Source organism: Stegostoma tigrinum, chromosome 12 (genome assembly GCF_030684315.1).
Source record: "Stegostoma tigrinum isolate sSteTig4 chromosome 12, sSteTig4.hap1, whole genome shotgun sequence".
Lineage (NCBI taxonomy): Eukaryota > Metazoa > Chordata > Chondrichthyes > Orectolobiformes > Stegostomatidae > Stegostoma > Stegostoma tigrinum.
The window spans coordinates 40,033,937-40,049,656 of NC_081365.1; the positions used below are offsets into that span (position 1 = coordinate 40,033,937).

The 15,720-nt window shown below is 40.9% G+C and overlaps 1 protein-coding gene across 1 annotated transcript in view; it reads left to right on the forward strand.

The window, feature by feature from the left end:
* The window catches only part of LOC125457139 (SLAM family member 5-like), a 46,401-nt gene extending 31,839 nt beyond the window's left edge, over positions 1 to 14,562 (forward strand). Inside the window, exons 4-6 of the mRNA XM_048540921.2 lie at positions 386 to 475; positions 1,373 to 1,471; positions 11,987 to 14,562. Coding sequence (XP_048396878.1) covers positions 386 to 475; positions 1,373 to 1,471; positions 11,987 to 12,072 — 275 coding nt within the window. The 3' untranslated portion in view covers positions 12,073 to 14,562. The remainder of the gene's footprint in view (positions 1 to 385; positions 476 to 1,372; positions 1,472 to 11,986) is intronic.
* Positions 14,563 to 15,720: the final 1,158 nt, after the last annotated feature.

Consider the following 15,720-nt stretch of genomic DNA (forward strand, 5'->3'; position numbering starts at 1 on the left):
TGGGCATCTGAGTTAGTTTTTTTTTGTTCTTGTGTGCCTCTTAATTCTTATCTACCTGACCTACACTATCTGTTTGCACAGATATCAGATCGCACATTATTGTTAGCGACTCACAGCTTTACTTTCCCACCGCCTATCTCAAATTCTTCTTTCTTGCTAATTCATCAGACTGCTTTTCGGAATGGCCCAGGAGTCAAACTTTGTATCCATTGAAAATTCTAATATCATTCCTATGCATGATTGGGACTTTCTTCAACATATAATGCCATGAGTGCCCAAATGTTCACCACTAATGCTGTCGGAAGATTCAGACCAACAATACTACAGAATGTGTTAATCTTGCCCTGAAAATCTGATCTTTAGTTTGTTGTTTCCTTTTTTTTAGGAAATGGTCGTAACTATGCTTATCTGATATTGCCTATAATTCTTTGTCTTGTGGTTGCTGTCATTGTCTTCTGGCTGTTCAGAAAGAAGGGTAGGTATCCACCTCTCCTCTGCTTTAAGCAAATAGCAATTACTGACTAAACCGATCCTCTTTAAATGTTTTGCCTTTGACTTGACTTTATATCTATTCATATACATGAGTTTTGTATCTGGACACACTCTCTTGTAAGTAATTTGGTATTATAATCCTGTGTTACTTTGGGAAAACCACCCATTTAACCTCATCACCTTGTAATTGCACCTTCCAACAGTGGTGACACTTAGTTTCAACTCCCAGTTCCGGAGCCACTGCTTTAGAGAAAATATGCTTCTGATAAAATTTATTGCTTACCTAAATTTCTTGTCTTTTTGTGGTGATTACATAAATGTATGCACATTAGATGCAGGGTTTAAAATGGGAATCTAAGTTTTGTTTTTGTTCTTGTCTAGCTTCACCTTGGATTTCACACTTTGTCTTGGATGTTAATGTACAGTGGCATGGGACATCAGTCACCCACAGAAATGCCATGAGCATACTGGCAATTGAGACTGAGTGGACACTTCAGATGAAGTGGGGTGAAACAATGCTGGGATTTAGATATTATTTCATGCCCATCCTGAAGTCATCCATTCTGTTTCTTTGCATTCCATTATAAACTGAATAACAGAATTTATAATGGAAACTGCATTGTTGAACTGTTAAAAATCTGCACCTCTAGTGAAAGTACTGCTGCATCGAGTTATGACAGACTTGGGCGGTTTTCATCATAGAAGAGGCACACTGGGAATTTCAAGTGGCTAAAGTTGGCAGGACATTCATGATCATGATCTTTTAGTATTGATAGTTATACAAAATATCGTATACATTTCCTAGTGTGCCTTCGGCCTGTGATGTTGTGCCAAACTTTTACCCTAATCCTAAGGTCTATCTAACCTCCACTTTTTATAGATTCAAAAACAGTGACTTACCGGCTTTCCAACAAGCCCCTGTTCCAAGCTCTCACTCGCGCTGCTGCTCAACCAGAAATGGAAGGCACCAACACTCGAGGTAAGCTTTTTATACATTCAAAAACAGTGACTCACCGGCTCCCCGACAGGCCCCTGCTCCAAGCTCCCGCTCACGCTGCCCCTATATCTACTTCCACTCACTTTAAAACTATGCCCCCTCGTAATAGCTACCTCCACCCTAGGAAAAAGTCTCTGGCTGCCCATTCTGTCTATACCTCTGATCATTTTGTACACCTCTATCAAGTCACCTCTCATCCTTCGTCATTCTAAAGAGAAAAGCCCTCGCTCTCTCAACCTTTCCTTGTAAGACTTTTCCCCTCCATTCCAGGCAAGATGCTGGTAAATTTCCTCTGCACCTTTTCCAACACTTCCACATCTTTCACGTAATGAGGTGACCAGAACTGGACACAACACTCCAGATGTGGCCGAACTTTCGTATAGCTGGAACATAACTTCACGGCTCTTGAACTCAATCCTCTAGTAATGAAAGCTAACACACCATACACCTTCTTAACGACTCTATCCACCTGGATGGCAGCTTTCAGGGAACTGTGAAAATGAACGCTAAGATCTCTCTGCTCTTCCACACTGCCAAGAATCTTTCCGTTTACCCAGTATTCTGATTTCAAGTTTGTCCTTCCAAAATGAATCACCTCACACTTTTCAGGGTTAAACTCCATCTGCCACTTCTCAGCCCAGCTCTGCATCCTGTCAGTGTCACTTTGTAACCTAGAACAGCCCGCTGCACTGTCAACAATGCGACCCATCTTCGTATCGTCCGCGAACTTGCTAATAAGCCCTTCCACTCCTTCATCCAAATCATTTACAACAGTCATAAATAGAAGAGAACCCAGAACAGATCCTTGTGGTACACCACTCGTACCTGAGCACCATGTTGAATATTTTCCATCCACTACCACCCTTTTGTCTTCTATGGGTCAATCAGTGCTGAATCTAATCTGCCACATTTCCCCCTATCCGATGCCCCCTTACCTTCTGTATGAATCTACTATGGGGAACCTTATCAAATGCCTTACTTAAATCCATGTATACCACATCCACTGCTCTACCTTCATCCATGTGTTTGGTCACCTCTTCAAAGAATTCGATAAGGTTTATGAGGCATGATCTACCCCTCAAATTCATGCTATCACAAATCAAACTGTGCTTTTCCAAGTGATCATTAATCCTGTCTCTCAGAGCCCTTTCCAATACCTTGCCAACCACTGACGTAAAACTAACTGGCCTGTAACTTCTGTGGTTATCCCTGTTCCCTTTTCTGAACAAGGGAATGACGTTTGCCTCTCTTGAGTCTTCTAGCACTATACCCGTGGACAGTGAGGATAAAAAGGTCATCACCAAAGGCCCTGCAATCTCTTCCTCACTTCCCATAGAAAACCTAGATAAATCCCGTCAGTCCCGGGGTACTTATCTATCTTCAACTTCCTCAAAATTCCTAGCACATCATCCTTACTAACATCGACCTCCTCTAGCCTACCAGCCTGTTTCACACTATCCTCCTGTAAAACTAGGTTGCTGTCAGTTGTGAATACTGAAGAAAAGTATTCATTAAGGACCTCTTCCATCTCTTTAGGTTCCGTGCACAAATTCCCTTTACAATTGTTGATCGGCCCTACCCTTTCTCTAGTCATTCTCTTATTCCTCACCTGCGTGTAAAAAGCCCTGGAGTTTTCCTTGATCCTATCTGTCACGGTTTTCTCATGCCCCCTTTGAGCTCTCGTAAGCCCTCCCTTCACTCCTTCCTGGACAACTTGTATCCCTCTAGAGCCTTTTCTGTTCCTTGTTTCTCAGCATCTTTCTTCCTCTTAACCAGTCGTTCAACCTCTCTTGAGGTCGCCGCTTACAGCGCCATCTTGGGTACAAAGGTCCCAAAGTACAGCTTTTGCAGTTACTGTTTTTTAATCTCTATTCTTCCAAAGAACTAAGTCCAGCACTGCAGATTTCAGGAATAAATTATAAAATGCATAGGCCTCGTAGGGGTTATCACATTTTTTTTAGCAAACGGATAGAAATCTGACATGCTGGAGTTAAACAGTAGTCAAGTTAGTGATCAGACATAACAAAATGTGAAGCTGGATGAACACAACAGGCGAAGCAGCATCTCAGGAGCACAAAAGCTGACGTTTCGGACCTAGACCTTTCATCGGAGAGGGTTCTGGAATAAATAGGGAGAGAGGGGGAGGTGGTAGTGAGACAGTATTTCCTATGCACACAGCCATGTTGTCTACCTATAACCAGTCTTTGCCTTTCCAAATATATGTAAGCCCTGTCCCACAGAATTCCTTCCAACAACTTTCTGACCACTGATGTCAGGCTTATTGGTCTGTAGTTCCCTGACTTTTCCTTACCACCTTTCTTAAATAATGGCACCACATTAGTCACCCTCCTGTCTTCCAGCACCTCACCCATGGCTATTGATGATAAAAATAACTCAGCAAGGGTTCCAGCAATCACTTCAATGGCTTCCCACAAAGTTCTATGAACCACCTGATCACATCCCAGGGATTTAATTGCCTTTATGCATTTTGAGGTGTCACTTTATTCTCTAAGTTCTCTGCCTTCCATATCCTTCTCCACAGTAAATACTGATGCAAAAAACTCATTTTGTATCTCGCCATACTCGTGTGGGTCCAAACGTAGGCAGCCTTGTTGAACTTTCAGAGACCTTATTCTGTCCCTAGTCACCCTTTTGTCCTTTAAGCATTTGTAGAATGTGTTTGGATTCTCCTTAATCTGCCAAAGCTTTCCCATGTTCTCTTTTTACCCTCCTAATTTCCCTTTAGTGTACTTCTACTGCTCTTTTACGCCTGAAGTGATTCACTCGGTCCCAGCTGTCGATACCTGCTATTTGCCTTCTTTTTTCTTGACCAGAGCCTCAATTTCTTTAGTCATTCAGCATTCTCTACATCTACCAGCCTCTCAGTAACAGGTACACACTGCCTCTGGACTCTCGTTATGTCACTTTTGAAGGCCTTCCATTTTCCAACCATTCCTTTACCTGTGAATTGCCTCTCCCAATCATTGTTTGAAAGTTCTTGCCTAATACTGTCAAAATTGGCCTTACGTCAGTTTAGAAATTTAACTTTTAGATCAGATCTGTCCTTTTCCATAACTACTGGAAAGGATGTGATTACTTGTTGTTTCGAAAATAAATGTCCAGTTGGATAGAACAGATGACTTATTGAGTGGAAGTGTTATTTGAGAAACCTGATGTGTCTTTTAAGGATGTTGCTAGCAGAATCAAGAAGTGGGAACCAGTGAATGTGGAGTATTTATACTTTCGGAAGGCTGTTGATCATATTTCACATGGGAGACCATAAAACGAAGTTGCAGTGAATTGAGAGTAATATACTAGGATGGACTGAAGACTGGTTAATAGGCAGAATGCATGGAGTCAGAATAAATTGGTAAATTGACTAATGACTTAGTTAGTAATGACTTACCTGATTCAGGAACTCTGGAGAAAGCTTTACTATCCACAGTAAACAACAAAATGTGTTTTTATGACAGTACCGGGGATCTGTCTTTAGTCAAATGGATACAGAAAATGATTTTCATCACAGGCTATTATGATGCTGAGAGACCCTTAAAACCTGTGTATTGTTACAAACATTTATAGAATAATTATTTATCAAGCCATTGTTTCAAAATGAATTAACCAACTGTATTAACTCAGGAAGCCTGACTGAAAAGGAACATCATTTATTGCTGAACACCAAAACTGATCACTACTCATGGCATGCAAAGGCTAACCCCTGCTCAGGACCAACAGTTCTGCAGACCCATCCCTAGATTTGCTTTATCTTTCTTCTTTTGTTTATCCAAGGGTGTTATTGCACACAACTGAATTATTTTTTTCCCATCACTAAAGCACCCTGGTATATTTTCCCTGTTATTAATCACCACCAGTAAATCACCCATGTTTACAATTGAATGACTTGTGTAAAGCCTGTTAAGGGCAATGCAAACCATCAAGGTGTGGGGATGGTGGGTCTGCTTTATTTTTTATCCACTGCCTAATTAACCTGTCCAGAGATGTTATCACGAACCTCTGGAAAAGATAGGAGACATGTCTATCCTGGGCCTCCTGCAGTGCCACAACGATGCCACCTGAAGGTTGCAGGAACAGCAACTCATATTCCGCTTGGGAACCCTGTAGCCCAATGGTATCAATGTGGACTTCACAAGCTTCAAAATCTCCCCTCCCCCTACTGCATCCCAAAACCAGCCCAGCTCGTCCTCGCCTCCCTAACCTGTTCTTCCTCTCGCCAATCCCCTCCTCCCACCTCAAGCCGCACCTCCATTTCCTACTTTTTAACCTCATCCCGCCCCCCTGACCTGTCCGTCCTCCCCGGACTGATCTATTCTTCACCCCCCCCCCCCCCCAACCTATTCACCTCTGCAGGCTCCATCCCTGTCTCTTTAACTTGTCTGTCTCCTCTCCACCCATCTTCTCCTCTATTCACCTTCGACCCGCATCCCCCTCTCTCCCTATTTATTCCAGAATCCTCTCCCCATCCCCATTTTCTGATGAAGGGCCTAGACCCGAAACATCAGCTTTTGTGCTCCTAAGATGCTGCTTGGCCTGCTGTGTTCATCCAGCTCCACACTTTGTTATCTTGGACTTTAAACCCGAACTTTCTAGTTCAGAGGTAGGGATACCACCATTGAGCTATATGGGCCCTCTGAGTGTTTTTTTTTCCCCTAATTTCTTAACAAAAAACATTTCTTATTTAACCTATTTTTCTATTCGGCTTCTTCCGAGATATTATTACATGCCTCTGGAGCAGGTAGGACTTGAACCCAGGCCTCCAGTCCAAGGAAGGGAGTTCCAGCTGGGCAGCCATTGCTTGTTGCCAAGGGAATTCCTACTTGATGAGCTCCATAAAGAAAATAATTAGTAATTCCGCATAGGCCTCATAGGGGTTATCTCATTTTTTTAAGCAAACGGGCAGAGATCTGACATGCTGGAGTTAAACAGTAGTCAAGTAACTGATACACATGGATGCATCATTCGTAGAAATGAACAACTAAATCATTATTTCTCAGTGCAATTCATATCCATAAATCCAAATTTACAGCAAAGCAAAATCCTTAACTTATGAAACTCTACTTATGTTACAGACATTGGATAAAACTCCGGTTGATTATGAAATTATATTTCTTCCATGATCTATTCAGCTTTATAAAAGCTGAAAGATTGGAAAACACATGCTGTGGAAGAGGTGGTAAGAACTGCAGATGCTGGTGTCAGAGATATCAGTGTGGAGCTAGAGAAACACAGCAAGTCAGACAGCACTAGAGGAGCAGAAAAGTTAACATTTCAGGTCAGGACCCTTCAGAAATGGGGAAGGGCAAAGGGAGCTCTGAAATAAATAAAGAGGAGGGGTGGGGCTGGTGATGGTGATGGGTGAGTGCAGGTAGGCAGCGATGGGGATTGGTCAGTGAGGTGGAAGGAGCAGATAGGAGAGAATGGGAGTGTCAGGTTAAGGTGGCAGGGATGAGAGGGAGGGTTGGTCATGGGATGATGCCAGAGGTGGGGAGGTTTTGAAACTGGTAGAGTCCACATTGAGACCATTTGGCCATAGGTTCCCAATGCGGAATATGAGGTGCTGCTTCTCCAGTTTGTGGGTAGCGTCATTGTGACACTGGAAGAGGCCCAGGAGGGACATGTCATCCAGGGAGGGGGAGGGAGAGTTGAAGTGGTTTGCGGCTGGAAGGCATTGTCATTTGTCATGAATAGAGCACAGGCGCTCTACAAAACGGTTTCCAAGCCTCCACTTGGTCTCACCGATGTAGAGGAGGCTACATCGGGAGCAGTGATGCAGTAGCCACATTAGCAGACGTGCAGGTGAACCTCTGTCTGATGTAGAAGGTTTTTTTGGTTCCTTGGATGGAGGCGAGTGGGAGGTATGGGGCAGGTGTAGCACTTCCTGCGGTTGCATGGATAGGTGCCAGGGGTGTTGGGGCTAGTGGGTATTGTGGATCTGACGGTCAAACCTTGATGAATCCTACCAATGAATAGCTAAATGTTTTCATTTTTTTTTGACTACAATACATATCCATAAGTCCAAACTAGAAGTGAAAGCAAAAATCTATGAAACAATATTTATGTTACAGATCCACAAATTTTATAAGATTCCATTTGCATATGAAATTGTATTGTGTTCTACGATCTATCTAGCAGCCTTATAAGAACCGGAAGATTGGAAAAATGCATACTGTGGAAGAAGGCTGTTTTTTTTTCCTCCCAGACCCTCAGTCTGTTCTTGTATATTCCTAAGTTCCATGACTACCAGCAATGGTATTTGATGATTAACGGATGCAAGTTAGAATGTAATAGGGAGGAAGGGGTGGATTCTGTATCAGTTTTTCTCCATTTCAGAGGTGAAGTGTTTCATTGTCATCAGTTATTCATGATAAATTATTACACTGCATGACATAGATTACGTGTATGTGTATAATTTTGGGATTTTGTAATGACTTCTTCAGATTGCATGCAAAGTTAGCTTTCTGATTCTTCCAAGTTTCTGTTGTTTCCTTGTAATGGACATGATACAGTTTGTTCCAAATCTTGTCTTACTGTTACCTAAAGAACAAAAACACATGACCCAGCCTCATATCAGATGATATGTAATCAAGTGCCACCAGGTAACAACCTACAGCTATCCTCAGTAGTCTTAAATCATCGTCCTATCTTCAGTTTGTGATGTATTTTTGATTGTTTGCTTAGAAAATCCAGTCGAGTTGAAAGATGAAAATCCCCCCCACAGTGTGTTACAGTCCTTACTGAGTAATTGTTTGTTGTTGTTCATTTTCTCTATTATCGTCTGAAAATACTGGACTATACCCAGATCTATCTGTAAAGGCGGGTAGGATAGGACTCCAGGCATTTCTGAAAAAAATCTTCTGCATTTCTTTTCAAAGATGTGTTTGTGTGGTGTCAACTGAGAATACAGGGAGTGTTGCAGGCCAGAAGGCATTTGGCCTATTCAACCTGTGCTGACACTTTGAAAGAGCTGTCCAATTTAGATGCAAAACACAGTTCTTTTACTGCTGAAAATTAGTTAACTTCAAGTATATGTTCAGCTGCCTTTAGAAAGTTCACACAGCATCTGATCCCATCACCTCTTCATGTGGTAAATGCCAGCAACATAACTCATTGTGAGAGGGGATTCTCCTTGTTTCCTATCCTTGTTTCCACACCCACTGTAAGGAGAACATTTAATGCCTCTAATAGGTCCCTCTTTCCCTGATCTTATCAGGAACAGCATCAGTTCATTCTGTCTTGACCTTATCCCTGGTATCTTGGCAAATCTTCTCCGTAACCTCTCTCAGTCCTGGCCAACCTTCTGGAATTGTCATTCTGAGAATTCTACTCAGTATTTCACCCGAAACCAAACCAGTTTCTAAAGGTTTAGCACCAATTTCTTGTTTTGATATTTAAAACTCTTATTTACAAAGACAGCTATCCCATGCATTTTCTTAACCAGTTATCAGTTGCCCTGTGTCTTCCAATGTTTCAATGATTATTTCCACCAAACCCTCAACCCACTCAAAATACTCTACCTTTGAACTGCTTAAAATAAATGATAATACTTCTCCATTGTTCTCCCAGAACACATCCTATCCCACTTGACTGTATGCACTGGCATCCCCATGCATCCACCTTTCAGATCTATCTGTTGTCAAGAATTCTGCTTCTGTCCTTGTTTTAATCTATCCATGAAATATAGATGTCTGTGCCAAGGCTAAATTTCCCTTGAATAGACGACTGTGATCTGCCTCGTGAATCTCTGCTCTGTGTTTGATTTAGCTGCATTTAAGATGCCATTTGCCAACAAATTACAGGATATGACCTAGTGACTGTGAAGGAACAATGAGAAATTTGGAGGGGAAACTTGAGTGGAAACATCAACTTAATTCTTTAAGCAGTAGAAGATTTGGATGTGCTGTAGAGGAACTTTGGTGGGTTCCTTCAATTCATCTTGTTTATTGTACAAATTGCTGCCATGAGGCACCTGCTCACTAATTACCATGTTGTCAGATTTTATGCCAGTCCTGACTTTGAAAATATGTTCCCTACATTTTTTTATTTCCACATCACAAAATCCCACAAAGAGTAAGAAAATAACCTTTTCTTCTTCTTTGTTTGCTTAAAGAAGAAGGTTGATTAGGGTTTCAGAAGAGCTCCTTACTCTTGAAATAGTATGATAGAATCCTTTGAATCATGTAACATCGCAGTGTAAAGGCATCAGCTCTAACAGAGTAGGGCTCGCATGTCAGTGTAATACAGTACCCGAGTAGTCTGCACATGTCTTGGGGTGGAGTTTGAATGTGAAATTTTCTAAGAAGGCAAATGATTGCCACTACTGAGTCAAAAACAAATTGTACTACTTGTTTTGGGACCTAAGAATTTTGGGGGTGCCAACTTGAACCTGGGTACTGCTCTCCAAGATCTGTCTGACTAGGGCTTCTTCGGCTTTATTTTTCTCTGGCTTTATTGAAACCATAAGATGTAGAAGCAGAAGAATGGCAATTGTCTGTTCTGCCATTCAGTTAAATCATGACAGATCTGATAAACTTGAACTCCACTTGCCTGCCTTTTTCCCATAACCGTTGATTTCCTTCGTGATATAAAAATGTGTCTGTTCGCAGCCTTCAATATATTTGATGTTCCAGTCACAAATATGCAACCCCTTATGCTGACTCTATGCCGTCCTGGCCCAGATTCTTTCAAAAGTGGAAACAATCTTTACACATCTACCCTGTCAAGTGCCCCAAGAATCTTGTATGTTTTCAGTAAGGTCACCTTTCATTCTTCTATATCTCAAACAAGTACAGGCATAATCTACTCAATCTATCCTCACAAGGTAGACCTTCAATACTTGGTATCATCTAGTGAATCTTCTCTGGGCTGCCTCCAATACAAATACATATTTCCTTAGATAAGGGGACCAAACTGTTCACAGTAGCTCAACTATAGTCTAACTAGTGCCTTGCATAGTTTAGCAAAACCTCCCTATGCGTCTACTCTAATCCTTTTGAGATATAAAGGTCAATATTCCATTTGCCTTCACCATTACCCACTGAATTTGCTTACTATCATTTTGTAATTTGTGGACAAAAACTTGCAAATACTTCATTTCTGTAGCATTCTGCAGTCTTTCTTCACGTAAGTAGGGTTTGTTCGCCCTAGGTTCCGAAGGCCAGGTGGAGTTTTTTATTAAAAAAAAGTTTTCCTATAGTTGTGTTCCATGGCATTCCATTGTCTCATCTACGTACTGGTACTTAGCAGTGTCGTCTGAAAATGTAGCATCCTGTTTCACAAGTACACTGACACCCAGCTTGATTCCACCAGCATCTGTTGGTTCCTACGTTGTTGCTACACTGTCAAACTGCTTGTTCAATATCTGATCGTGTAAGAGCAAAAGTTTGCTCCATATAAATATTCAGAAAACTAAAGTCTTCAATCCAGCCTCTGCAGTTGTTATCATTCCCTGGCCACCAACTCCACCCTTCTGTCTGTCTGAGACTGACAGTTTGTAACCTTGGTGTCATGTTGATTCTGACATCAGCTTCTCACCATATCTGTCTCATCACCAGCAGTACTTGTATCTGTCTCTGTAACACTGCAAATCTGTCCATACAGAAACTCTTATCTATCCCTTCATTGTTTCTGGATGTGAGTGTCTGAGTTTATCTAGCCAGAATTCCAGATTCTAACTTTGTAAAGATGAGGCTGTCCAAAGATTTCCAGCCGAATTTGCAGCAAATCCCATTCACCCTCACGCTTTGCTCACTGTTAATTAATCCATCAATTTTAAATTCTGATTCTTGTTTTCACCTATGTCACCCCTTGATCTCACCCACCCCTATATCTGGTAATGTCCTGCAGCCTGTAGCCTTTTAAGATATCGTTTTCTTCGAGTTTTGTGCTCAGGAATGTCCTTGGTTTTTCTCGTTCTATTTTTGATTATGCTTTTAGCAATCAAGAGCAACACCTTCCCTAAACCCTTTTCTCTAATAGAGAGAAGGATTTCTAAATGTTCCTTTTATTCCTTTTTCTTTCCTAAATATTCCTTTTCTAAATGCCTGTCTCTATCTCCCATTCTACTTTAAAACTCTTCTGAAAGCCTAGCATATTGACCAAGCTTCTGGTATTCACCCCTAATATCTTTGTGAATGTGTCCAATTTTATTTGATCATACCCGCATGAAGTGTCTGGGACATTTTATTATATCGGAGGTGCTGTATAAAGGCAACTGTAGTTTCGCATGTGGAGAAAGTTCAATTGGTTCAAATACCAGAAAGTAACTATCAAGAAAAATTAGCACCTTCAAAAGTGTAGGTTGTCAGGGAAAGTTATTTGACAGATGTAAAACAAAAAGTGATCCTGCTCAGGGTGATTTGCATTTGTGCTCCCTATTCAATCTATTAATTGTGCTCACCATTTTGAGAAAAGTTAAATGTATGAAACCTTCTAGAGTTGAGATTTGCTGCATTTTATATAGAATACTGTTTTTGTTTACAGGTGAACCTAAGAATAGTGATGAAGGAGCTGACAATCCTGTGGATCTTAATGGTGCAACGCGTGTAACTTCAGCTGATACTGAATAAGATGGAGAATGAAAAACCACCTACCATGATGGACTGCCACTGTCAGTAATGCTGGAATACTTTGTTGCCAACTTCCGGTAAAAGATGATTGTGATGAGATTAACAACTAATTTGCATCTACCTGCCCTACCTCGTGACAAAGAAATGGACTGACTGCTGCTGTTGCCAAGATGATAACCAACCCATTTCTGTGACATTCACAATTAGTGGACGCCTTGTTTTTGGGCCAAAAGAAATGGAACACTTATTTCCTTTTGTCAGATATTATTATCTCTGGCAAGGTCAGTGTTTTATTTGGTCAACTCTAATTGCTGATGACCTTGATTGGCTGTTGTAGAAGGCAGCTAGGAGTCTCCGCGTGTGGATTTGAGTTGGGGCAGATTGGTGAGTGAGATGGGTTTTTATAACAATTGATTTATAGCTTTATGGTCATCATAATTGAGATCAGATTTCAATTCTCTATTTATTAAGTGTAGAACTTGAACCCATCTCCTGAGCATGAGCCTGGGTCTCTAGGTCAATTCCAGTGTCATTGCTACCATGCCACCATCTTCTCTCATAAAAGAATTAATGAACTAGAACTGCATAAAATAAATGAACTACCCAAAGTACCATTTAAATCATACATACCGGAAAGTCTCAACTTCAGTTTCCTGTTTATGGTGAATTGATTTGTTGCAGCAGTGATCATGCTAAAATTATTTTAATCGGCCTGAGAAAGCAACAGACGATTAGATCTGTGGATCAGAAGATACAACAGAGAGATGTTGACACTCAAAGCAACACTAACGCAAGCACTTCCAGATGGTGATGGATGCGAATTTAGGAGATGAGAAACAAACAAGCAGACATTCAGGCCGTCTTCACCTTGTTAGTTGTGTAGAAAAACTTCAGAAGTGTTTAATCTCTATATTTATCTTACATAAAAAAGGCATTGAGTATTTTTAAACCAGCAGTAAAATCTTGGCTACCGATATCACGATAATGTATTATAACCCTGAATTATCAACAGATATATTGGGCATTTAAGAGGAGAATTTTTTTAAAATTAATGTAAGACATACAAGCCAAAAATAGAGGGCTATATCAAATCAGTGGCAGGCTGGAATCTTGTGTGGGTATGGAATGTTACACCTGAAGAGTGTCACGAGAACTTCAAAGGGAGATGCTGTTCAAAAACTGTGATCTCCTATAGGAGATCAGACAGCATGGGAACAGGCCCTAGTTTGGCCCATTTGAGGTGAAGAAAGATAATTCTCATTGAAAGACATTTTTATTTTACCCTTCTGGGAATACATAAGGAAGGTTGCTAAAAACATCTTGTCAGCAAAACTCCTCGAAGGAAAGTGGACAAATTATTTCAACTAACTATAGAACCTAGAATCTCTAATCAACCACCACGGTCAGCACTATTGGAATCCCCTACCTTAATAGTTGCGGCATTTAACGATTTCTGTTATGGACAGGCAAAGACTGATAATCTCTTTGACTTTTGGAACTCACCTGATTTCTAATCTGTGTATGTGTCGCATTTTATATTCATGTCTTAGTAGCTAATCAACTAACTCTTTCTTAACCTCCAGAACACCCTGTTAATGTAGCTCCTTTTGAAAACATAGACATGTTTTGGCTGGAAAACGTTGCCCACCAGAGGGAGGGATCCTTCCTAAATTAACTGTGTTGTGCCCAACCAAGGGACAAGTTGAGTAAAAAAGGAAGCCATTTCCCCCCCCATCCCCCATGTTTGAACATAACTGGGACCCTCAGCCAGTTATAACACCATTTGACATACTGTACATCAGCAATATATAAAAGTGAGAGAGGAATTCTGTTAGCAATCGTTTCACTTTAGGGTAATGGGAAGATGGTCAAGCAAAGTCTAATGTCCTTCGAGCTAACTCTACAAGCATTCGGGCAAAACTCCTGTAGAAACAATAAGACCAGTGCTGGTGGAACTCTACAGGTCTGGCAGCATCTGTAGAGAAGGAAATATGAGGCAGAGAAGGAAAGAAAAAGAAACAAATCCTGCAGGCCAGATCCCACTGTCTTAGGGACTTACTACCCAGATGCTCCAAAATCCATGGCTTGTGATTCAGCCTGTGTATTCATGACTCATTGTGGTAACGTGATCCTGAGAAAATGTCACCCTTGGGTGATTAGACATTCTGGCTTGACTGAAACTGGCTGGATTTTTCACTAAGTGTTCCAGCAATATTTTTCAAATACAGAAATGTTTAGACTTTAGTTCTGCATTGAGATCCATCCCCATCCTTTTTAATGCTGGCCTAGCCAATGATGCCCACATCTCATGAATGAATAACAAAAATGCTCCCTGTTGGTCTCCCATGTTTTGCTTCCATAAACTGGAGGTCATCCAAAGCACCTTTGACCCAAAGACCATGGCAGGTTCAGTTTCCAAATCACCCTTGTGTTTGCTGAATGCTATTGCTTCTGAATTAAATAAATTCAACTGTAACTTGGATTTTTAAATTCTTGTCTGTGTTTTTTTTAAAATCCCTCTGTGATCTTGCCCCCCCCCCCCCCCCCCCCCCCCCCCCCGTCTCTGTAATCGCTTCCAACCCTACAGTCTTCCGAGATCTTGGTGTTCTCCAGTGGTGACTTCCTGGTTTAGGAAAATGGTTGGCCTAGACTAGTTGGATTAAAGGGCCTGTTTCCATGCTCTACAACTCTGTTACAAGGTCTACCTAGTCATGGAAAAGGAAGCATACAATTTTAAGTCTCGATCCTTTAAACTGATCTGAAAAAGCATCTGTAAATTAAATGTTAAACTACATTTCCAGCACTTGGGGTCAATAGTGATTTTTTTAAAATGTAATTTGTAAATATATTTGTCAAACTTTTCTGTTTTCAAACATAGATTACAAACATTGAAATTTTTACAAATCAAACAGTAGAAAAGCCCTCAGAGATAATGGGAACTGCAGATGCTGGAGAATTCCAAGATAATAAAATGTGAGGCTGGATGAACACAGCAGGCCAAGCAGCATCTCAGGAGCGCAAAAGCTGACGTTTTGGGCCTAGACCCTTCATCAGAAAAGACCCTTCTGATGAAGGGTCTAGGCCCGAAACGTCAGCTTTTGCGCTCCTGAGATGCTGCTTGGCCTGCTGTGTTCATCCAGCCTCACATTTTATTATTATAGTAGAAAAGCCCTGCATTTAATATAAAACTGATTAGGAAGCTTTGAACTTTTGATTTAACTATGGGAAAAGCAGACACCAGGCAAGTGATTTGATGCAGTAGGCAATTTTATTTTTAAGTTTTGGATCAAAGACAGTTGAATTTCAATGATGGAAAGAATTAGTGAGTGTAATTTTACATCTACATATTTTTACTTCCTCACCTGGAAATTTCTCACTACTTTCATTGTAATTTGTGTAATATCCTGGAATTCCCTCCTTGAGGGCATTGTGGGTCTACCTACAACATATGAACTACACAGTTTGAGAAGGTAGCTCATCACAACCTCCTCAAGTACAGTTAGTGATCAGCAATAAAAACTGGCCAGCAGCCATGCCAGTGTCCCATGACCAAACAAAAAAAAACTGAAGACAACCTAGTCAAAACAGCATATTTTTTTTTAAAATGTCATACGAGTTATGTTGTGAGCAGGTTTTTAAATGTTTCCC